Genomic DNA, 23562 nt, shown 5'->3' with positions numbered 1-23562 from the left:
GTGACTTGACTTGACTTGACTTGTAGCTATGTAGCTAGAAATATAACCATAAAGCAGTGGTTTATTTTGGCCTTGAAGGCAATAATAAGCTGAAACATAATTTAAATGTAATGTAACACCCATCTATGTTTTACTATCATTACCATCCATTTGCAGATTGTGGGTTTGAATACAACGTTTCTAATTCTAACCAATAAAGACTTGTTTGGATTAACAAGAACTGTGACAGTTTAAAAAGCTGACCACCAAAGATCAAATGTATACCAACCCACCTACTACTCTTCACCTCTTAAAATGTTATAGACTTGGGAATGTTGTTCCTGTTTTTAATTTAAGAGCAATTCTTATGCTTAGGAATAGGGATGCACCGATCCACATTTTTCACTTCCGATTCGATTCCGATACCTGAATTTGGATATCTGCCGATACCGATATTATTCCGATACCGTTATTCTTCTTGAATATACAGCATAGGCAAAGATTTGGCCAATTAAAAGATTTTTTTTTTTAAATATACCTTGCAAAAAGCAGACAAAATTAAGAAAATATACAAGGCAAAGAAGGATACCATTATACATGGGCAAATTACGGCCAGCGCCCCCGCGCTGGAATTGCAAAAAACAACAAAACAAAAATTCCAATCCAATTCCGATCCGTGAATTATGTTGGTATCGATATTGGATCGGATCGGCCCCATCCCTACTTAGGAAGCTTTGTGAAGAACAGCCTCAAATCTGATGGCCAGTGCTGCCTCACAGTGAGCTAATCCCCCCCAAGTCAACCTGTAACTGAGCCATGTAAGCCTGATTCCTCCCTCACCTCTGAGGAAGTAGAGGAGGATCTCTTTGAGCATGGCTTTGTGGATCTCTGGGTGAGTGATGGAGTTCAGCAGCTTCCTCTTTTCCTCACTGGCGAAGATGAGCTGCCCCAGCTTCTGCCTGTCGATCTCCCCGCTCTCCAGCAGGATCTCTGGGCCGAAGTGGTCGACGATGCGGCAGTAGGCAGCACTGTGGGGCTCCACCACTGTTACCGAGGCACAGGCAGTGAGAAGTTGGTGCTTAACAAATGCCACTTGACATCATACATGTCACATAATTACACACTAACTAAACCCAACCTCCCAACTCAAGGTAAACTGCTGTACTGTTGTACTGTCTTGTCTTCTTAATCACCTAATGTCTAGTTTTAACTAGGGATGCACCGATGTATCGGTCGCACATCGGCATTGGCCGATATGGGCCTTGTTGACTGCAATCGGCCATCGGTGAAAAAGGCCCATGTTCACCGATTGCAGTGGCCGATGTTTAGAACATCAGTTTTGTCAGGTTGCGCCACCTAATTTCTGCCTGGCTACCCTACAGCAGCCACTGATTGACACAACCCACATATCAAACACTCTGGTTCACTTGAAGAAGTAGGCGGTGCCATTTGCCCCAGTGTGTGGTTTTCAAAGAGAAACAAAATGTCCTGCGTCTGGCAGTTTTTCCAGATCTCAGCGAAAGACCCGCGTTTTGCAGTTTGTAGGACCTGTGGCCTTGACATTTCCAGAGGAGGGACTAGTGTCAAGAATTTCAACACAACAAATCTCAGCGGACATTTAAAAAATAGACATGTTGACGAGTATAATGCATACCTCGCAGCTGACAGAAAAAGGAGAGCTGAACTCGACGCAAGGAAACAAGCCACCAGCACCAGCGGCAGCAATGCTGGGTCGACACAGACAATAGCCGCAGCTTTTGAGAAGGGGAAACAATACCCCGCGGACAGCACCAAAGCAAAGGGGATCACTAAGAAAGTGATGGAGTTCATCGCGTTAGATGATCAACCTTTCTCCGTTGTGGCAGACGTGGGTTTCCGAAGCTTAATGGACCACCTGGAGCCTCGTTACACACTGCCCAGTCGGCGCCATTTCGCAGACGTGTGTCTCCCTGAACTCTACAACGTTGTTGCAAAACACATTCATGAGCTGCTGGCTGGTGACATACCTGCAATCAGTTTTACGACTGATATATGGAGTTCGGATGCTAGCCCTGTGAGCATGCTTAGCCTCACGGCACAGTGGATTGACAAGGACTTTAACTTGGTGAAAGCCGTGTTACACTCCCAAGAATTCTCCGGGTCCCATAACGCACCTGCTATCTCGAGTGCGTTTGACAGCATGTTTGAAACGTGGAATATCGACAAATCCAAAGTGCATGTTGTCGTAAGAGACAACGCCAGAAACATGGATAAAGCTATGCGAGACAGTAGGCTGGCCAGCTTTGGCTGCATGGCACACACGCTGCAGCTGGCTGTGCATGACGGCGTCCTGAGCCAGCGGAGCATCGCGGATGTGGTGAAGATTGGCCGAAAAATAGTTGGACACTTTAAACATTCACCCCTTGCCTACTCACGCCTGCAGGATGCGCAGAGCCAGCTTCAGATGAAACACAAACGGCTGCAGCAAGATGTTTCCACTCGCTGGAACAGCACATTTTATATGCTGGAGAGCCTTTTGGAGCAAAAGCGCGCAATTGCACAATATGCCGCAGAATACGAGCTCCCTGCAACTCTCACTGTCCATCAGTGGGGATTAATGGAAAACGTTGTCACACTTCTCTCCCCGTTTGAAGTACTGACAAGAGAAATCAGCAGTGCAGAGGCATCGGCGGCTGACGTTATCCCCTCGGTGAGAGCCCTGAGACGTCTATTAAGCAAGGAGGTTGACACAGATCATGGTGTTAAAACTACCAAAACCACCTTATTAGAGGCTATAGATACACGCTTCAGCCGAATCGAGTATGAGCCCCTGTACTGCATCGCAACGTCACTCGATCCCAGATACAAGGACCGCTACTTTGATGACAAGCAGCGCGTACGAGCCACACTTGACGCGCTCCTGGAGACGCCTGACGCTGGAGATGTGCCCAGGACGCACGGTGGAGAGAGAGCGGGTGTCGGAGAGAGAGATGGTGATGATCGACAGAGCAAGAGGGCACGAGCTGATGGGGAACAGTCCACTCTGCATGACATGTTTGATGAGATTCTGGAGGAAGAGCGACCAGAAACAGAAACGCCAAGACGCAGGGCAGCATCACAGCAACTGGACGTTTTCTTTGTAGAGGCCCCCATTCCCAGAAAAGAGAATGCACTCGGATATTGGAGAGAGAATCACCTGCGTTTTCCCGCACTGGCACAAATGGCACGCAAATACCTGTGTGCTCCGTGCGCCTCCACCGACAGTGAGCGGCTGTTCAGCTGTGCCTCTCACATCTTGGATGAGAAGAGAAATAGACTGAACTGTGACAAGGTGGAGATGCTCATGTTTGTCAAGAAGAACATGCATCTCACTAAGAAGTAGCCTAATGAGGTAGGCCTACCCGGCCATATCCGTGGTTTAATTTTAGGCTATAGTAAAAGGACACTTTTTGTTTCATGAAAAATAATTAATCACACAGGCCTCTTCTTTGTGATTATATTTATTTTATTGTATTATTTATGCTGCTATTAGGCCTACTATAAGCTAGAAGGCTTTTCCTAAAAGAGGGAAACTTTTTGTTTCATAAGAAGAGGCCTGTGTGATTAGATTTATTTTATTATTTATGCTGCAGTGCTATTCCGCCCACTATAAGCTATATACCAGGAAGGCTTTTGAGTTTTCATAGTAAAGGAAGTGTTTTTGTTTCATAAAGAAGAGGCCTGTGAGACTTGATTTTCTTATTTATTTAATTTTAATATTCAGCCATACTATATGCAGGGAAGGTTTTTATTTTGTTTTCAAATTTATTTTATTAAGAAGGCCTACTATGTAATCCATTTGCACTATATATGAGGTCCACTAAGGCTTTTCTAGTTTTCTTAGTAAGAGGCATTTGTTTGTTTTATAAAGAAGAACAGGCCTGTGAACAGATGTGATTTTATTTATTTTTCAATTTATTTCATCTTTGATATTGAGAAGAGGAGGCCCGCAGGGTGGTTTTCCTACTAAAAGCCTCAATGTGTTTACGCAAGATGCCCCATTCAAGTCCAGCTTGTTCCACAAGAGGGCAGTCTCGCTCTGGAGTATGGACAGAAAGTAAATTAATTACTGTTGTAGCAAATTACATCTTGATTGTTCCGATCATAATGTATAAAGTTGAGGTATTGATGTATCTCTGTCTGTCTGTCTGTCTGTCTGTCTGTCTGTCTGTCTGTGTCTGTCTGTCTGTCTGTCTGTCTGTCTGTCTCTCTGTCTGTCTGTCTGTCTGTCTGTCTGTCTCTCTGTCTGCCTGTCTGTCTGCCTGTCTGTGTGTCTGTCTGTCTGTCTGTCTGTCTGTCTGTCTGTCTGTCTGTCTGTCTGTGTCTGTCTCTCTGTCTTTTGTTAAATATTATTCCCATGTTCAGTTCAGCATCTATTGAGTCAAATGGAGATAAGTATTGTTTTGAATTGAAGACTCAGTCAGAAATCTTTTTATTTTTTATTTTTTTTATTTTTCAAAAAATAAGTGTCAACAATCAATCACCCATTGAATAGGTTCATGAACTTCATGGCACTAGTCAAGTTTTGACAAAAGAAAAAGGTAATACCACCAAGGTCACGTTCTGTGTGGAAAAATCAAATGTTTAAGGCAGCAAAATATTTTTTGTTGGGCTTAAAGTACTACACAGTACTGTTAGATGTTGCACTGTAAGATGTTAACATCTTTAAGGTTAATGTAAAAAAAACTCATGTGACAGCAAGGTTATATTAAAGATTGGTTGTTTCATAATTACATTTGTATGATTGATTTTGTGTTCAAAGTCAAAGATATTGTGTGAAACTGGACTGAAAGACTTCAAAACAGTTGAGTTACTTATTTCTCATTTAATATAATGAAGATTTCTTGGCTTCCCTGTCAAACAATCGATATCGGTATATATCGGTATCGGACAGATTGTTTATTTCAAATATCGGTATCGGTAGCGGCCCAGAATTTTGATATCGGTGCATCCCTAGTTTTAACACTGCCCAATTGTCCTATGTCTTTTTGCTGTTATGTTGTATTGCACACTAGAGATGTAACGGTATGAAAATTTCACATCACGATTATCGTGACCAAAATTATCACGGTTATCGTCATTATCGAGACTCACTGAAATCATTTTACGACGTTTTATATTGAAAACTCAGACCCAAAAAGGAGTGATAAACTCACTGAAATCATTTCTCCAAGGCTGCACATTTGCATCTGGGAGAAGGTTGCCAACTTTGGTTGATAATGGACAGTATTTACCATGTTTTTCAACACACTGTAATCACGGTACCACGGTTTTAACGATAATGAAAATTTGAAACGGTACGGTATCATAAGGAATTTTATCATGGTTATCATTAAAACCGGTTATCGTTACATCCCTATTTTATCCCTATATTATATATATTCTCTATTAGTGTTGTCACGGTTTTCGGTACTTCGGTACTAAAGGCTGAATTATGCTCACCCTGCCATGAAGGGCGCGGGGGTGGAGCGAGGGCCGGGCGCGTCAAATGACGTAAATTTGTTGGGCGTGGTTATTTGCTAGCTCCGTCTGGCGCTCGCCTTGTGCCTGATTTTTTTTCTAACAGCGCGAGCAGCGCACGGCTTCTCTCCAAACATGTCCGCTTTCAAGCCACTGAACCCTGAACACTGAGCTGTGTTTTCGCCACATTTCTTGACCCATGTGGTAGGCTATAAACTTTGATTTGCAACTGTTCGTTTTTAGTAATTTCACCAAGTAAATGTGTTGTGTTGAGAGCATTATTGAGAGAGATTAAAAGCAGCACAGAGTAGGCTATCAGGGCTGAGAAGTAAAACGGCTTTCAGTAAAAACAAGTTTGGTGATTTGATTCCTTCATGTGCTGATGTGCGGTCGTTTGAGAGTGAAAGCGCACTCAGTACTGCACATAATAGCGTTTCATTGCGACTTTTCACGGGCTGTTCTCACCATTGTACAATACATGCTGATCACTTTCTGAGTATAATGGCATCTGCCCCAGCGCGAGGTCTGCACGGAGACTCGCAGGGCCCCACCCCACGGAGCTTTGCTCGAGTATAAGAGCACCTTTAGTCAGTACTACATTGTTTTCGGTACTTCGGTACCTGTTTTTGCATGGTACCGAGCGTATCGTTTTGTTTTTTTAATTCAATAAACAATACTTGAGGGCTACATGCCACTGGTGTTGCACTGTCTGCTCTCACTGCCATACAGAGTTGAATATAAGAAGTAAGCAGAAGCACATTGTTTTGTTTTAAAGTTGAAGGCTACATGCCATTTGTTCATTGGAAATGGTTGCATACTTTAATAAAAGAGAATATGTTGAAGAAATATCAGTCTGTTTTTTTTACCGTGGTACCGAAATTGGTACCGAGTACCGTGGAAATTCACTAGTACCGGTACCGACTACTGAATTATTGGTACCGTGACAACACTAATTCTCTACAGTATCTCTATACAGTATATTCATTCTGTGAACCGGAAGAGGTTGCACTGGAAAGGACCGGCAGAGAGAGAGGGCATGGCCTAAAGGACCAGCAGAGAGAGAGGGAGTGGCCTACCTTTCCTGGCCACCACATCAGCATCAATGATGGGGCATCCGAGCTCCCGCAGCATTGAAGACACTGTGCTCTTCCCTGAGGCGATACCGCCGGTCAGTCCCACCAAAAACATCTGGAGGCAAAGGTCAAAGGTCAGGATGTTACCAGAATCACTATCCATATTTACGGTCGGTGGTTCAAAGCCAAAGCCACACAAAAAACTGGAAAAATATTGTCTAATTTGTTGTATTATTAAAAACATAATAGCCTCAACCTGAGAGAGAAAAAAGTCAGAGCATGGTTAACTTGAACAGATTAAAAATACCTGCATACAAGAAAAATACACATCTGCAGATTAACAGGTTGTGCATTTGATGTATATAAAAAAAATAGATCCACACATAATAGTGTCTATTAAAAGCAAATGAAAGGGGATACATTTACAAAAACAGAGTATGGGAAATAAGTAAAAAATCTGTGCAAAAGGGTCTGTTGTACTGCTGTGGTAAGGCTTTAATAATAAGAAGATATAAAACAAGAGCGGCTCAAAGCCATATATAACTTAATTGGGGGCTAGTGGACTGGACTGGTACATTAATTTCTAGAACATCTAGTTAGATGACATGATACTGCAGCTAGCCGAGGAGCTGAGACCTGTGTTGGAGAGACCGACTAGGCGACACGGGGCTCTTGCACTTTTTTTTGCGAAGGGAGATTTTCAAACTGAAGTGGCCGACATATCCAAAATATCTCAACCTGCTATGTCACGTAATTTAACTGAGGTAGCAACAGCCATCAGCAATTTGGCTCCTCGGTACATACAGTTTCCAAGGGGGGAGGAACAACAACACACATCGTTAGCCTACTAGCGCTCCTACTTCCCCCGCGAGTTGAGAAAGGAGGAGGTGTCTGTTGCTAGTGGTTGCTAGGGTAACAGACAGAAAAGTTGATAACCGATGCTGGATGAGTATTTAGGATTTCCTAACAAGACATAAGATAGGATTTAGCAAGATAAGATAGGATTCCTAAAGTTAGTTAGGATTTGCTTCTGTAATACCAAATCAGAAAAAATCCTACCTTAAACTAGTCCTATCCTAACTTAAGACATAAGATAGGGAGTTTCTGTAATGTGGCCCCTGTAGTATAACTATTTATTTTCTTTTCATTATCCCCCCCCCCCCCCCCCCCCCCCTTCCCCGAGCATTTATCCGTGTCACAAGAGCATATAGTATAGCGGATTAGCACCCAAAAATAAGAGAATTGTGCACTTTTGGAATACCATAAGGACTATTTTCTGATGTGGAGGGAAGTCAGATTTGACCTCAAATCCAAGATGGCTGGCATTTCCCCAAGTCTTATGTACAAATGTGCAAGTGTGCACTTCTTCAAAGAAGCATGAACTGTCCCACATAGTGAGTGAATACCATAAGGTTTATTGACAGATATGGAGGGAAGTCAGATTTGACCTCAAATCCCAGATGGACGCCATTTTCCCAATTTACATTAGATTTGGGAAAATGGTAGCCATCTTGTTTTTTTTTGGTCAAATCTTACTTCCCTCCATCTTACTGACCCTTATGGTCACTTAGTATGTGAGAAATGTCATGCTTCTTTGAAGAAGTGCACAATTGTTATAAGCACATTTGTACATTAATCTTGGGGAAATGGCAGCCAACTTGGATTTGAGGTCAAATCTGACTTCCTTCCACATCTGAAAATAAACCTTAGTGTTCATTCACTTTGTGAGAGAGTTCGTGCTTTTCTCAAAAAATGTACAATTGTTATAAGCAGATTTGTACATTTTACACCAGAAAATGGTGGCCATCTTGGAGTTGAGGTCAAATCAGACTTCCCTCCACATCTGAAAATAATCCTTGTGGTATTCACTCACTATGTGAGGAATTACATGCTTTTCTCAAAAAGTGCACAATTATTCTGCTAATCCGCTCTACTAATAACTAATCATCTCACCTGCATATTTCCTGACCAGGCCACACATGAACTTGCGCTCCACATTGAGGTTAAAGATGTTGTCTAACACCTCCATGGCTCGCTTCTCCATTGCTGAAAAGAGGAACGCCTGGGCCTGAGGGGAGGTGAGCGACCACCTCTGCTCCACGTGGTTCTTCTTTTCTAGAGCACAGATCTTTCTCTGCGCCCTAATACACACCCGCACACACACAGACACAACATATGAAAGACATGTTACAATGATTCCATGAAGTCATTTATGCAAGAGGCCATTCTTATAGCACACTCTTAAATGTCCATGCCTGTCTACCTATCTACCCCACACCCAACTGGGCAGTGGTATTCCTGGCTGCTAAAATCACAGCAAAATGATTACTTTAATTTGTTTTGACATTATGACGCCTACTTTTCCGTTCTCGAGATCAAATCCACAACTTGAGCTCCTCCTTGAGATGTTGTAAGTTGCCATCTAAGAAAAGAGAGAAGTAAAAAAGGGGTGGGGGGGGGTATAGCATAGGTTTACTGCAAAACCAAGGAGGCAAGAAAATCTTCAAGCAATGGGTCTTCGGAAAAAACTTTTTTAATAGTCTAAATTGTTGTTGTTAACATTGATGTGTTATAAAAAATAAAAAATAAATTACATTACATTTTTATATAACCCAATAAAGCATTGACTTACTGTCCCCTCTGAAACTGGTAGAGATTTTCGACATAAGTCTCCTCCCAGGAAAAGGAAACCTCTTGCTTCTTCAGAGAAGCCTCCAGATCCTTCCCCCAACTCCTGATGTCTTCAACAGTGGTACCTTGAAAATAGCATGTAAAAACAAAACATAGATTAGCTTAGTGTTTCTCCAACAGTGGTGGTTAGAGGTCAATGGTTCAATTATTAGATAAAAAAAAAAAAGGCAAACTTTAAATGAAAAACCATGGAAAAAGGATACGGATGCTGAGACAAGGATTGAGACGCAAGGAGTTCTCCTACCTACTGTATCAATGACTGCACGGTGTATGGGGGCTCTGATATTAAACATGTTTAATCTCCATAGAACTGTATTCAAGGTAATAGATCATATGTAAGGGTTCATGCGCGATGAAGTGTCCATTCTCAGAAATTAATGGACAATGCAGAGGCGCAGTCCATTAATTTCTGATAATGGACACCTCCAAGTGCATTAACCCGCTTATACCATAGTCACTAACCAAAGAAACAAAACAAGTCCATTCATTTCATTCATTCATTTTCATGCATTTTGCAATCTAAATCTAGTTGTCATAACTTTGAGAACCGGAGACAAAATCCCCTAGGCTGCTCAAGATTTTCACAGGATGAAATAGACTCAGACGGCCGCAGCATGTGGCTGATCGCTCATAGGCTACAGTATCAGTAAGTTCATAGGGGCAGTCGGCATCCTGTGGAATGCAGCCTTTTAGGCTAAGATAATTCAGATTTTCGTTTGTTTATGACAGGTGACTGCTTCCTTGTTGTTGTTATGGTTGCGCTCGAGCGCTTCGGTCAGCTGACAAATGTAAACGTCAGATCTCCGTAAATGCCCGTCATTTTGATCAACTGAGCACACAAGGGTAACCCAAATGGTTACTTTGACCTTTTTTTTCTTCTAAATTTATGAAAGTGACATATTAACACTGAACGGTGGTATAGAGCTCAAACGGCTCTGCTGAGGACATGGCACATGGATATGAATTGTGAACAGACGTTTGCCAGGACTTAGCTAGGTTTACATTATAACAAAATAATGGACACGCTACAGCAAATCAGAATCGAGTATTCACCCAGACCATGGTATAAGCTGGCTTATAAAACGGCTCTCTCAAATCAAGCAATCTGATTGGTTCACAGCCATTGTATAAATCCAATAACCGAGTCCAATAACCCATGGCCATGGGTTATTGGACTCGGTTATTGGTTGCCATGGCAACTCTCTTACTAAAAGCCTTTGGTTTAAAAAAAAACAAATGGCGGAGACAGCTGTCAGATCCTTGTGAATCGATCTTCGCTTATAACTTTACTAATACTTCGCAGAAAATGATGTTTTGTACAAGAATAGATGCGGGCTAATGTCTTCTTTGCAAAAGAAAGGCTGTTAACCCCGCATTTAACTCCGCATTTAACCCCGTAACGTTAGTTGGTGTCAGCTTTGCAGAGAGCATTCAGCTTCTCAACAAGCGCTGAGAATGCAGCGCTGCGGCTCGAGCTGCCTGTCGGGGTTTCCAGAAAAATCTCAGCTACTCAGAAAGCGCCAGGATTGGCCAATGTCAACTTCAGTCTCCAGAACGATCCAATCAAATCACCCGCACGTTCTTGCGGTCCCGCCTTACAGTAGTGTTTCAACTGACTCTATCAGAATGACATGCCAGTCGGAGTCGGACTTATAGTATTATTATTATTATTATATTATCATACTTGGAAACCGTTTTATAAAAGCAATATAGCACTCGAGCAGCGTGTGTTGTGGAATATATCCTGCTGATAAACTGTTATCCCACTCGGCCTGCGGCCTCGTGGGATAACAGTTTATCAGCAGGATATATTCACCACAACACACTTGCTCTCGTGATATATTGCTTAATTATGTCTTACTCTAGATAAAGTGTGTTAATACTAGTACGGGTCGATAAAGCAAAAATATCATCACAGTATTTGTCTTAGTTCTGAAAATATAACAGAATTTGGAATTATTTAGTTATCCAGTGCTTTTAAATATGCCAAATGTTGTTAGTCAGTGAGTAAGTGAACACTCAAGAGGTTATGAAGGTGCTCCTTGCAAGCAGTTAATTCATATTAGAACACGGCTCTCTCGAATACTCGATTCTGATTGGTCAATCAACAATATTCACCGGTCATTATTTCTCGACGACCGACCGCTGCTCTGCCACACCTGGTATTAATCAGTTGATAAGAGCCTTTTGTCAGCAACCACTAGCCTACTAATTAGGCCAACCAGTTGCAGCTGTGGTGTCTTGTGTGCCAATTACGAATGAAACCACTTTGTGTTGAAAACGCTATTAAAATATTTGAATAATTATTTTTGTCAGATTATTGAATGATTTAGTTGTAGGCCGTGTTCTAAGCGGGATAATGTATACTGAGCCAGTATCAACAGCCAGGGTTTTTCTGCATCTAGAGCAAATGTACATATTTATTCACAATAATCTTCAGGACTGTTGATGGGAGATTTGATACAGGAATCAACGCCTATAGGCTTGCCTGGGGAAGTAAAGTGCCACATCAGTAAATACCGCAACTCGCCCGTAGGTGCATATACAGTATACAGTATACGGCACTTTCTTGATATTATAGGGCTTTGTTTATATGACAGCTTATTTTACTAGTGGTCATCAATTAGCTATTCATCTCTGTACTAGTAAAAGACTCTCCCACCTTTCGCTCAAACAGAGAAGTCCCCTTAGCGCATGTTGAGGGAAGCAACTGTAACTTCATCGTGGCTAAACAGGTTTCAACAAGCACGCTATTGCAAAAGTTAGTGAGTTAACAAACCCCCACCCATAGTACTGTAGGAAACTCAAAAACATTTTTTATAGGGGTAAGTAAAAGAAACACTCAGGGAAAGTTGATTTCTAACCAAATACAAGTAGAGAGAATATCCCTTGTCCCATCGGATTACTTACTGTCAGTGTTGGGGGTAACTCATTACAAAAGTAACATATTACATGTAATATATTACTTTTAGCAGTAACTCAGTAATATAACTTATTACTTATAGGATTTCAGTAGTATTATACCAGTTACTTTGTCAAGTAACTCAAGTTACAATTTGAGTTACATTTGATTCAATCAAAGCACATATTTAAAAAAAGATACAATCATTTCCTAATCAAACTGTGTTTTTATGCAAAAAACCACTATAGATGATAATAACAAAGGAAAAGAATAAAATTTAGAATTTTGCATTGTTTACACTGACTTCAAGGCGGTTGAAATTATTTTTCGGGATGGTTCCGGGGCAGCGATGTCATTCTGCTACTGCTGTTATTTTGGTGAAAGTAATGCAAAAGTAGTGTAATAAGTAACAAGTTACTCTACACAGAAAGTAATATTGTAAAGTAACTTATTACTTTCAAATGAAAGTAACTAGTAATATGTAGTCTATTACATTTTGAAAGTAACTGCCCAACACTGCTTACTGTAACTGTGTTACAACTGTGTTAACCCTCTAGCTCCTATGCACTTTCATCCTTATGCACTTTTATCTCTTCTCTCTTCTATCTTGCTATCCTCCTATTCTTCTCATCCGCACGTCTATTGTCTGTAAATATGTTCTAATTTAATTGCCGTTTATACATTTTTTCGTTTAAAACTTTTATTAATTTTTTCTTGTTATTGCTGTACTGTTTTAACCTGGTTGTATGTCGCTTTGGATAAAGGCGTCTGCCAAATATAAATAAAGTAAAGTAAAAGTAAAGTAACTAACCCCTCTTAATCTACCCCCCCCCCACCCAAAAAAATTGAAGAAAAAAACTCTGAAAAACGAATGCTACTCTTACTAATGCTACTTTATTGCTTCAAAAGTGGAACTGTTGTAGATGGTGTTGCATAGCAGAATGTGATATTGTAAGTCGCTTTGGATAAAAGCATTTGCTAAATGACATAATGTAAATGAGAGAACATGTTACGGAGTACAGGAGTATACAGTATATCAAACCAAAAATGAATTGCCATGTAAAAAGACACCCATAGAAGTACAGTGTGAAGATAATAATTGCATGACAATAATTAACACAAAATGAAGACATAGTTTAAATACCTGGCAAAGACTTCATGAGGTTTGTCAACTCTTTCTTTGACTCCTCCTTTATTTTCTCGGCCTTCAGAAGTCGCTGAGGAATGCCTGTTACTACAAAAAGAGAAATACAGTGCTAAGATTTAACCAAAGACAGAGGCTGGATTATTGACTTTTCTATGTAGAGCAGTGGTTCCCAAAGCGGGGTACGCATATGTAGAGCTACTACAGGGGGTACTTGAGAGCAAGGGGGGAAATTATTGGCAAATTCACTTTCCCATATCTTCGGGACACTTTCAGTCTCATTATCCAAATCCCCATAAGTATTCCGACAGCTTTCCTAGGGCCCAAACGGTTAATTTAACTTATTTTGGATTTTTACACTGAAGCTGTTCCAAATGCATCGCTTGGCCCCTGTTGAATCTCTGCTTAAAGAAACGTAGTCTTTTTTTCAGAGATGTGTTGACACTGCTTATAAATGCATCCCTGAGGCATTTTTTCGGCATTTTAGAAATTTATTTTCAGTAGTTCTTACATCAGCCCATAATGGATTTAATTCACAGTTCCAAAAAGCTTTACCTTTTAGTTGATGTCCTAGACTTGTAGGTAAGCCAGAAGTCTTAGTGGAAGAGTGTCTATCTATCTCTGCATAGAGAACACTGCACAGTGAACTGTAGCAGAGATCCACATCCTCCTGATTATCCCAACAACCCATATGTCTGATAATTTCTAGTAAAACAGTGCAACACAACTCTGATGAAAGAAAGTTATCAGGGAAGACTCTAGGTCGCCTACTTTTATTTAGATCAACTGGGGGCTGAACTGTAGGGTACCTTTGAGCATTGGCTTTAAATTTAGGAAATGGTCAGGCACTTTACACCGATCCCCCAAGTCCCTTCCCCGTGCAGCGCCTTCGGGTGATAGGTAGCATGAAAAAGTAACAAAAAAATATTGTGAAACTCGGTGTTCAAATCTTAAAGCAAAAATATCATCTACTGCCTTATCAACAATGTTAACCTTGAAATACTGAAGTAACTCATCCTTAACAAAATACCAACCCCACCCGAGGCTTTAATATGCAGATTCCTATTTTGTCAAGTCCAGCCGTCCAAAGCAATTATAGTGTGTATCACACACACACACACACACACACACACACACACACACACACACACACACACACACACACACACACACACACACACACACACACACACAACAACTCACTTTGCTTCTGTTGCACTTTGGCAGAGTAGTGCAGGAGAGCATCTGTAAGGAGGTCTGTGCGATGAGATGGGGTCATCTCCTTTGTGATTTTTCCAAATTTTCGCAGGTAGGACCACAAGCGCTCACTCTGCTCCCCATCAGCCAGTCCTGTTCCCTTGTGGAATCGAGTGTTGAACTGGAACTGTAAACACGACATAAAACATCTGTAAAATATTAATCATGCTTAGTTGGTGTATTCATGTCCTCCTCAACGACTTGCCCGATCATGATCAGGAAATTTCAGGGAGCCAACACGGCATAGTTAGAGACATGGATCAAGGTTAATTACTGTTACAACTATGAAGAAATTATGATGAGAACTAGCAGGCTCACAGACAATTAAAAAGAGAGAGGCTTGAATGTGTGAACACTTCTCAACTGTGCTGTGGTCTCTTACCTTCTCTTATGCAATACAGCAAAAAAAAAGTACTGTGGAGACACAATGCTACCCTAAATTCAAGCACCTTCAATGTCTATTTCCACAAACTTTTAAGGCATAGATTTCAATGATTTTAAGGACCCGTGGGGACCCCGAGTCTAGTGCGGTAGTTTTTTGTACTTATTAAAGCACAGTCTATGGAAAATAGACTGTGCATCAGGCTCAACTAGCAAACATCTACTTTCTGATCCAGGTAGAAAATGTTCCTAACCTGACATGCAAGATTGTGCCCATAAGAATGGAACACTGACCTTGTTGTTCATCAGGTCAGGATAGTGGCGCTAAAGAAATGGCAGAAAAAGTAAAGAAAACACAACTTTAATTCATAACTACACATAGTCAATTGACTGATCCCACACCCTCTTGACCCCAGCAAAGACATTTTTGACTTATCCCCCAGCTCTGTAACAAAAACAAGGTTGCATTTGGTTCCAGGTAAAATGCTTTATTACCTGCTTCCATCAAATCAAGGGGGAAATCCGGAAGTAGGACACAGACAGACAGAGGCAGACAGACAGTCAGTTACAGATAAGCAGGCAGACAGAGAGACAGACACAGACAGAGGGAGAGAGACAGACCGAGACAGACACACAGAGATAGAGACAGACAGAGATGCAGAAATTAGATGGATATATAGATAGATAGATATAGATGCAATGATTTTAAAACCTTTCACATTTGCTCTGCAATAGTACCGTAACTTAAATATGTAGTGTTACCTGTAGGTGGGGTTTGAGTTTGCACGCGATGTCGTACATGAAAACCATTTTCAGCTGGCGCTCCTCCTGCTCTCTACTGAATTCCTTCAGCAAGAGGACAGCATTTGACAGTCTGAAGAAATTAAGCAAAAAGAGTTAGATTCACACTGCTCCTAGTTCTAGGAAGGTTCCTAGTAGAGGATGGGTCAAATGCAGAGGATGAATTTCCCCATGGGGATAAATAAAGGATAACTTAACTTAAATCAAATAAATGATGTATTTAAGCATATATTTAGCATTAGTTCTTGCAAAAATCAAATACCTTTCTCCAGATTTCAAGTTTAGAAACTTGACTGGATGCTCATGCCTGCAGGTGAGCCCGAATACGCCAGTTTCATCCAGCTTTTTGAACCTGACTCTTGACCGGATTGCACTCCCAGCATGGAATCCAGGACACCCCCCCTTTGAGGGGAAAAGACAGAATCCTTTCATCACTAAGCATGTTACATTGATTTGACATGAGTAACAAAGCAGATCGCTTTCTTAAAACTATCACATGTAGGTGGAATTCTTCTCTCAAATGAAACTATAGTCCTACCTCTGGTTGAGGGTTTGCATGTTCAACAAAACTGTCCACTTCACTCTGATTGAGGAAAAATCTATCTTCATGTTTTGGAGGCTCAAAACTTTCCCCTGACGACTTTTTCCGTGGAAGTCCAAACAGCGCGTCGGCAGCCACACAGAGGGTTCCATTTTCCTAATATAATACAAGCAATGATTAAATATACGCACATGAAATAATAATGCACATCCAGACATGCCATAACAATTATTACTGTACCTTTGGACACATGGGACAGCTGGCTCCATCAGTCAGTCTTGGTGCCAAAACAGAGCAGGCCATCTGCTGGAACTGCCAGTGCCTGAACTCTTCATAGCATTCCTTCACCAAAATGCTATACAGTTCAAGCAGCTAAAACGCAACAAAATAGGAATTTGAAGATTAATAAGATGCCAATAATGTGAGCCCTGCTAATGTGGTAGAAAAGGAATTCCATATTCATAACATAAGATCCACCTGAGTTGAAGGAAAGGCTTCCTGGATCGCTGAAATGATTCCCCTCATGGAGACCCCACATTCCAGTTGGAGAAGAGAAATTAGTCTCATCAGACTCAAGGATATGGCTGTTTGTGGGCGTCTGGGTGAAGCTGGCCACAACCCCAAACGGATAGGAGTTGCATGTTCTGATTCGCACATACAGAATGTGCAAACAACAACATGCATTCTTGCTGCAACAAAAAGGATTTTACAAATGATTAATCTTTCAGGGGGCTGTGTTTTTATAATTAGTGTGTTAGATTAATTGTTCCGACTGCACATTATGATGCTCTGTGATGCTACATACTGTATCTTGCTGTATACAAAATATAAACATTGTTCACACTGTAGAAATCATAGAATCAAGCACTTTTGTCCAGAAAATCTGGTATTATATGGAATATTGACAAAGAACAGCCAATAACTGTGTATTTTCTATGAAAATACATGTTCCTTACATAAACTAGACCCTGCATGTCTCTGCTTCCACAGCATAGCTTAGTATCAAATAGTGGTCCAGAGTTCTAAACGTATGCTTTAAGTTGTAGTTTTAAACACTGATCAGAACACCTTTTTTTAAAACACACATTTGCAGTATTCTGAATAGGTTCTGCCATGGAACACCAAAACGGAATACCTTTCTGATCAAATACATGCAGCTGTCGTTTGTAGGATGTCATGCAGGTGTGTCCATCATGCCTTTTCCAATCCCACCTGAAGCCATTTGGCACCCTCTTCACGTATGCGTTACCCTATAGTAAATATACCATAAAGAGCTGACATGTTAATATTTACTTCAATAGAGACAGTCTGCATGTTTGGGAACGCCCATACAGGCTCTAGGAACGCCCACAATAGACGCTGGGTTAGCTGGTTCAGCCTTGCTGGGGGCGTGGTCAGGGTGGGGTAAATTCCCCCGTTCTATCCATTCAGCAAAGTTATAATTTAGCTGATAGCCCAGCCCAGGCAGACACGATCGGGGATTTAACCACCGAAGTAAACGCACATCTGAGCAGACGTCTTGTGTTCTGCTCTAGAACCCCCAAACATGTAGTTTAGAGCCACAGCACCGTCTTTTGGTGAGTCAGCCCATGAGATATATTGGCGGTTTTACCCCACTCGCGCACCAGCCGTTTAACATTTTGTGGGCGTTCCCAGACATGCGGACTGTCTCTATAGAGGGTATGCATGTGATGTCACAGAGGCAGAAGTCACTGTGGGGTCACGCCCACTGAGTCACAGCAAGACTGAGCTTGAATGCAGTAATCAGCCTAGATAACTGACACCTGCTGCTCAGGGAGGAACTTGACACTCATTTTGACACTAATGCCTACCCCACACTACAGGATAATTTGCAAGATTATGGCCAAGATTGCCCCCTCCCGATTTTCTCGGGGGTGCTCCCGATTTGATGCGCGTCGGGCAGATAATCTTCCCAAATGATCCTGTAGTGTGTGGGGTTCAAAGATTCACAATCGGGAAGACTGCCTCTTCCCGATTGTGAATCGGGCATATCTAACATGTTAGATATTTACAACCCGACAGGCGATTGCATCTTGAGCAGAGAGCCAGTAGTAGCTGCGTTTCCATTAGTTTTTCGCAAAATAATCTGGTCCGCGTTCGCCCGCAGCCCCGCACAGAAACAAAGAACGAGGAAATTGTCATCGAGGTGAAATACCCGTGCGTCTTTGAACGGGACGGAAAACTAATGCCATACTGCAAAGCATGTAGCCTACAACAAGCGCTTAGGTCTCATGCTTCCCGCATCGGCGAGTGTCCGCACGGAAAAGTGAGTCAAATCAGCAGACGCGCCCCTCCACACAAGGCACCTGTGCAGACGGTTTTCGCCTGGCCGTGCACAGTAGGCCCACACCCCGAATGGACGCGGCTGTCCGCGCAAATATTAGTTAAACAAATCCTTTCAGTGCAAATGCATTATAAAAACAAAAAATAAGATTTGTTTAGAAAACGAAATGACACAAATGTATTATTATTATTATCATTATTACTACTACTACACCCGGTGCGCACACTGAATAGGCATTTTAAAAGTTAACGTCGAGCCCTGCTTCCAAGGTGAATCTTCGGCATAATCTTCTAGTGTGTGGGGTTGCGTTTGAACAGACGCGATTGTGTGTGTGTCCCAAGATTGAAATGTTAAAAAATTGGCTCTCTCTGTCCTGTAGTGTGTGGGCTCTCAATATTTTTATAATCTTCAAGGATTTGAAAATCCTGTAGTGTGGGGTAGGCATAATTCCCCATGGAACACCTCGTGCTGAGTAACATGCATTGAGTCATTGATTAATTGCTTGATAGTTTAGAAAAAGTCCCCTTCCCCTTTGCTCTTTTCTGCAAAACAATGGTTTCTTGGAAGATTTGAGCTTCTATAATTTGTAACATAGTGGTAGAAAATGGAAAATACTTACATCCCACATCTCCATTTCATGCACAAGGTTGAATTTGCTGTGTTCTCTAATGGTGCAGGGGGTGCAGAGTACAGCCTGATTGTCACAATCACCACATTTCCAGATTTCTTCCTTTAAAGCACACTGACATATGTGGCAGCATGGACTTAGGGGTGGGCAGAGGGACTCCACAGCTGGCACATGCAGACTGGGCCGGATTTCAATCCATGCCTGCAGATAGGGATGCAAATTGTGATCAATTCTCGTAATCGATGATTAATCGATGAATCATTAGATTGAAAAAAAAAAAACGCTTTTGACATGCTAAATAGAAAATACAAAATGCAGGGTTTTACACCTGTCTTTAGGCCGACCCAAAAAGTCGATCAACCAACTAAACTTCATTGATGCTGGTGCTGCTCGATCGCCGCCTGGACATCCTCCTATCTCCTCCATAGAGCTGGTAGGAGACTGGAGGATGTTGTGCCTCCTTACCGACTTCATGGTTCTCCCCTGGTCCACCACACAGCTTCTCCATTTGACATAAATTTTTTTCTTTACTTTAACCATCTTTCTGCAAGAAATAACATGAGAAATATAAAATATTGTGTTAGAGAGAGCAAGTGAGAGAACTTGTGTGAATGAGGAAGAAAAAGTAAGAATTTTGCATATTTTGATATGTAGTCACTTAAATGCTCAATTTTTGGATAACATTTTTACTAGTTTGCATCCCTGAAGCTTGTTCTTAATATAGGAAGACAGAAATCAAGGTTCTTGGCTCCACTAGAAGAAAGCCCGAAGAGATGTTCAAGATGTGGTTACAAAGGCAAAAATATGTAACAATTTATGGTGAAGCCAGTTATCTTAGTTTCCTCACATTTGCCACTTACCTAAGAACATTATTGGTACTGCTTTACTGACAAAGAGGATACCTCATTTCTTTGTGATAGTGTAAGAAGAGTTCAAAGGGTGCAAACTAAGGCAGCAAGAATGTTATTGTATGACACTAAAGCTAATGGAAGACATTTTGAAATCACAATCCATTCATGGCATTCCCTTTTAAGCACATGCACTGTGGAACGTTTGGTGACGTCACAATAAAGTATCCCCCTTTTTGCTGGGGACTGCCTGGAAGGCCCTCAAGGACCCCTGGCATCTCTGGAGTCCACTTTGAGAACGCCGTGATCTGTAATCGACTGGTTTTCCTGTCCCCTGCCTTGGAGGCGTAATTATGGATTGCACCGCGGTTTTAGGCAGACCATGCCCTGTGCCCGCCTATGCAGCAGTCAAGCGTCAGGATTGGCCAGGAGCGAGCCTTTGTTCCCCTGCTTTTGACAGATCAAATCTCCCACACCAGACACTCCATGTAATATAGCAATCGGAAACCTAAATGAACATAAGTGGTAGTTATCGCCCTAAAGGGGGCATACATATATATATAAATATTTATACCATGGTCTGGGTGAATACTCAATTCTGATTGGCTGCAGGGTGTCCATTATTATCTGATAATGTGCACCTAGTAAAGTCAGTACCACTCACTCCCAATATACCACAGTTAGAGCCGGCACTGTATCCCTCTGCCTCTGAGAAAACAAATGGTAGCCTTAAGGCCTAAACATGGTCATCCGTCCGCCTCGAATTGGAGCCGTCTCGCCGCCTGGCGGCGCCAGCTAGCCCTACATGCTCGGACGCCACTATGCCCTCCCTCCTTCCACCCTCCCTCCTCCTGTGGAAGCTCCGTGTGAAAATGGCGGAGATTGTCTGCCAGGCAGTCTGAATGAAATTGAATGTAACGTTCCCAATTCTATGTATTAAATTCTAAAAAACGACCCTCAACATTTGGGAAGGCTAAGCCACACAACTAGTTCGTTATAATCTAACGTCATGCTTTGAAAGGCGACTTTACGACGATGAGCCAAGGCAACGACCAGTCACAACTCTCGTCAGCGCTGAGTCACATTCGCCCCCTCCCCGTAGGACGGGGCTCCACCCGCCGTCATACGGGGAGGGCGGGGCGAGGCTCTGACTGACGACCATGTTTAGGCCGTTAGCCTAACAAGGGTAGTGAGCCCCTCTAGAGTGCTCGCCCCCCCCCCGACTCGCTATAAAACACAGAGACAACATCTACGTCACATCTCTAAGCCCGTGTGCCACTCCCACTTATTTCAGTGTCTGCCCCTGGGACTTTGATTATGAGATCACTGATGACGACATCATCACCAGCGGGGACTGATGACATCATCACCAGTGACATCACTGACATAATCACCAGCGGGACAGACAGAAACACCAAACAGACAGAGCCGGCTCCCTTTTATTATGTCCATTATATATCTATTTTTTACATGCATTCACCAGGGATCCTAACTGCATCCTAATGTATGTAGGAGTAGTTATTTTACATTATGTTACCTATGGATGGAATTATAGTGAGAACCCCGTGATCTGTAATTGATTGGTTTTCCTGTCCCCTGCCTTGAAGCTATAGAGAGCCGCAGTAACGAGTCCGGAAATCATCGATGCTAACAGCCCTGGTTCAACACAGTTTTCGCCTATGGGAGTTTTGAATGGGTTTTTGGCGCGATGCTTCTAATAATCTCTCTGGGCAACGCTGGCTTAATCAAACGCGAACCAGTGTTTAGTAACATCATCTTCACACACGAGGACCACTTTTACGAGTTTTGAAGCTTTTACTTGCCGTTAAAAGGACGGCTAGCTAGCAAACGGCTAAATGAGACTACACTTTTGAGTCGATGGGGATATATACGTCAATAACGTCAGCCACTTCAAAGGGCGAACACGGAAATTCTCTTTCCCTCACCTGGTTCAGCCCGTTCATCCCGGGGTAATCAGTGCACACATCAACAACAGTCCAGGTTGAGTGCTGACGTGACGTGGAAGCCTATGCGACAGTGTGTAGTTCTGGATTAGCTTAGCTGGAGCATTTTACTTCTAGGGCTCGCATTTACGCTTCAAAACTCATGAAAGTGGTCCTCATGTGTGAAGATTATCCCGCTGAACCTTGGTTCGCGTTTGATTAAACTTGCGTTGCCCAGAGACCTTATTTGAAGCATCACGCCAAAAACCCATTCAAAAATCCCATAGACAGAAACAGTGTTGAACCAGGAAGTTCGGGACTTCCGCATTCAGCCTACAAAAATACGTCATCCCTGCGGCTCTCTATTTCAGAAGCCTTTTAAAGCTAGGTTTTGGCTCTTTCAATTAACACACATGTGACATTAGCTTACCTTTAAAAAGCTAAGACGTGTATTAATGTTAACGCATGTGTGTGAGTGTGACAGCACCAAGCAACACTGAAAACAACATTAGCTTTGCTTCTAAAAGCTAAGCAAGCCTGTCATCCCTGGTCATCCCTTTACTAGCGCTAGCATGAGCTAACCACAGCAGAAGGTAAATAAACCGGAGTTGATCATCTAACATAACATTAGCGTTAGTTTCTAAAAGTGACGGTAGCCTGTTGATGGAAGCAGAAGGTTAGCCTGGCTAGCAGAAGCTAGGTAAACACACTCGCCTGGAGTTTAATGTGACATTAGCTTGTTCTTCTAGGATTAGCATGCTAGTAAAACCACTCACCTTGAGTTTGCTAAGCTGACGGGCAGCTAGCGACCACAAAGCTGTTTTATACGCCAGTGCAATGCATTGAATGGGAAAATGAATCCAACCCGCATAACCTGCGCTTTGCGCATGCGTAGTAGTGTCTGCAGAGGTGTGCGGTGTGCTTAGTAGAACCGCGCATGCGTAGTAGTGTCTGCAGGGGTGGGCGTGGTGCTCGAGAGAACAGCCAATGGCGAGTCTGAACCATTCCATGGGCTTTTCACAGTAACCTCGGCAACCCGGCTAAACTGGGTTGTAGAGATTGTACAACTCCTCTCCATTCGATGGGGGCATTTGAATGCAATTCCTTTCCATTCAATGAGGTGATAGTAGATCGGGTGTCTTCTTCTATTGTTTTATGGCGCTTGGCAAACAGCTTTTTGTGCATTACTGCCACCTACTGGTCCGTCTATTGCCAAAGGGAAGTTTCTTCTTCTTCTGACAGCTTTCCGGCAGACTAGATGCCTTACGGCACAAATGTATGTCACAAGTTGAAAAATTATATTAAATCATATTATATTATAGAACACATAAAATAATAATAAGATAGATAGATAGATAGATAGATAGATAGATAGATAGATAGATAGATAGATAGATACATACATACATACATACATACATACATATACATACTGTTGGAGCCAAATTCTACTTTTGTCTGTTTGTGATCTGACTGTGTGTGTGTACATGCAATCCTGACATTGGACACTGGGTGGAGCATGGTATGGGAGAGAAAAGTGCATATAGGGATGCTCCCAGGTGAGGGAAATCAGGTGCTGATTGGGAAAGCA

The 23562-nt window shown here is 42.2% G+C and overlaps 2 protein-coding genes across 2 annotated transcripts; one reads left to right on the top strand and one right to left on the bottom strand.

The window, feature by feature from the left end:
* Window positions 1-912: 912 nt before the first annotated feature.
* Window positions 913-19297, bottom strand: LOC310795610 (uncharacterized protein). Its single transcript, XM_083657683.1, has 15 exons — window positions 19172-19297; window positions 17383-17497; window positions 16725-16936; window positions 16488-16619; window positions 16245-16403; window positions 15969-16108; window positions 15668-15779; window positions 15200-15229; window positions 14471-14651; window positions 13268-13357; window positions 9163-9286; window positions 8890-8952; window positions 8484-8671; window positions 6534-6645; window positions 913-1023 (listed from the first exon to the last, which is right to left on the bottom strand). Exons 1-14 carry the CDS (start codon window positions 19184-19186, stop codon window positions 6557-6559), a joined length of 1650 nt encoding a protein of 549 aa, XP_083513809.1. The 5' UTR covers window positions 19187-19297; the 3' UTR covers window positions 913-1023; window positions 6534-6556.
* Window positions 1463-3340, top strand: LOC310795250 (zinc finger BED domain-containing protein 4-like; the record flags this gene model as incomplete). The annotated part of the gene is made up of 1 exon (XM_083657310.1): window positions 1463-3340. One exon carries the CDS (start codon window positions 1463-1465, stop codon window positions 3338-3340), a length of 1878 nt encoding a protein of 625 aa, XP_083513436.1.
* Window positions 19298-23562: the final 4265 nt, after the last annotated feature.

The sequence above is a fragment of the Poromitra crassiceps genome (assembly GCF_964638095.1).
Source record: "Poromitra crassiceps genome assembly, chromosome: 21".
Lineage (NCBI taxonomy): Eukaryota > Metazoa > Chordata > Actinopteri > Beryciformes > Melamphaidae > Poromitra > Poromitra crassiceps.
The sequence above is the reverse complement of the archived record's forward strand: the minus strand, read 5'-3'. Positions and strand labels throughout refer to the sequence as shown.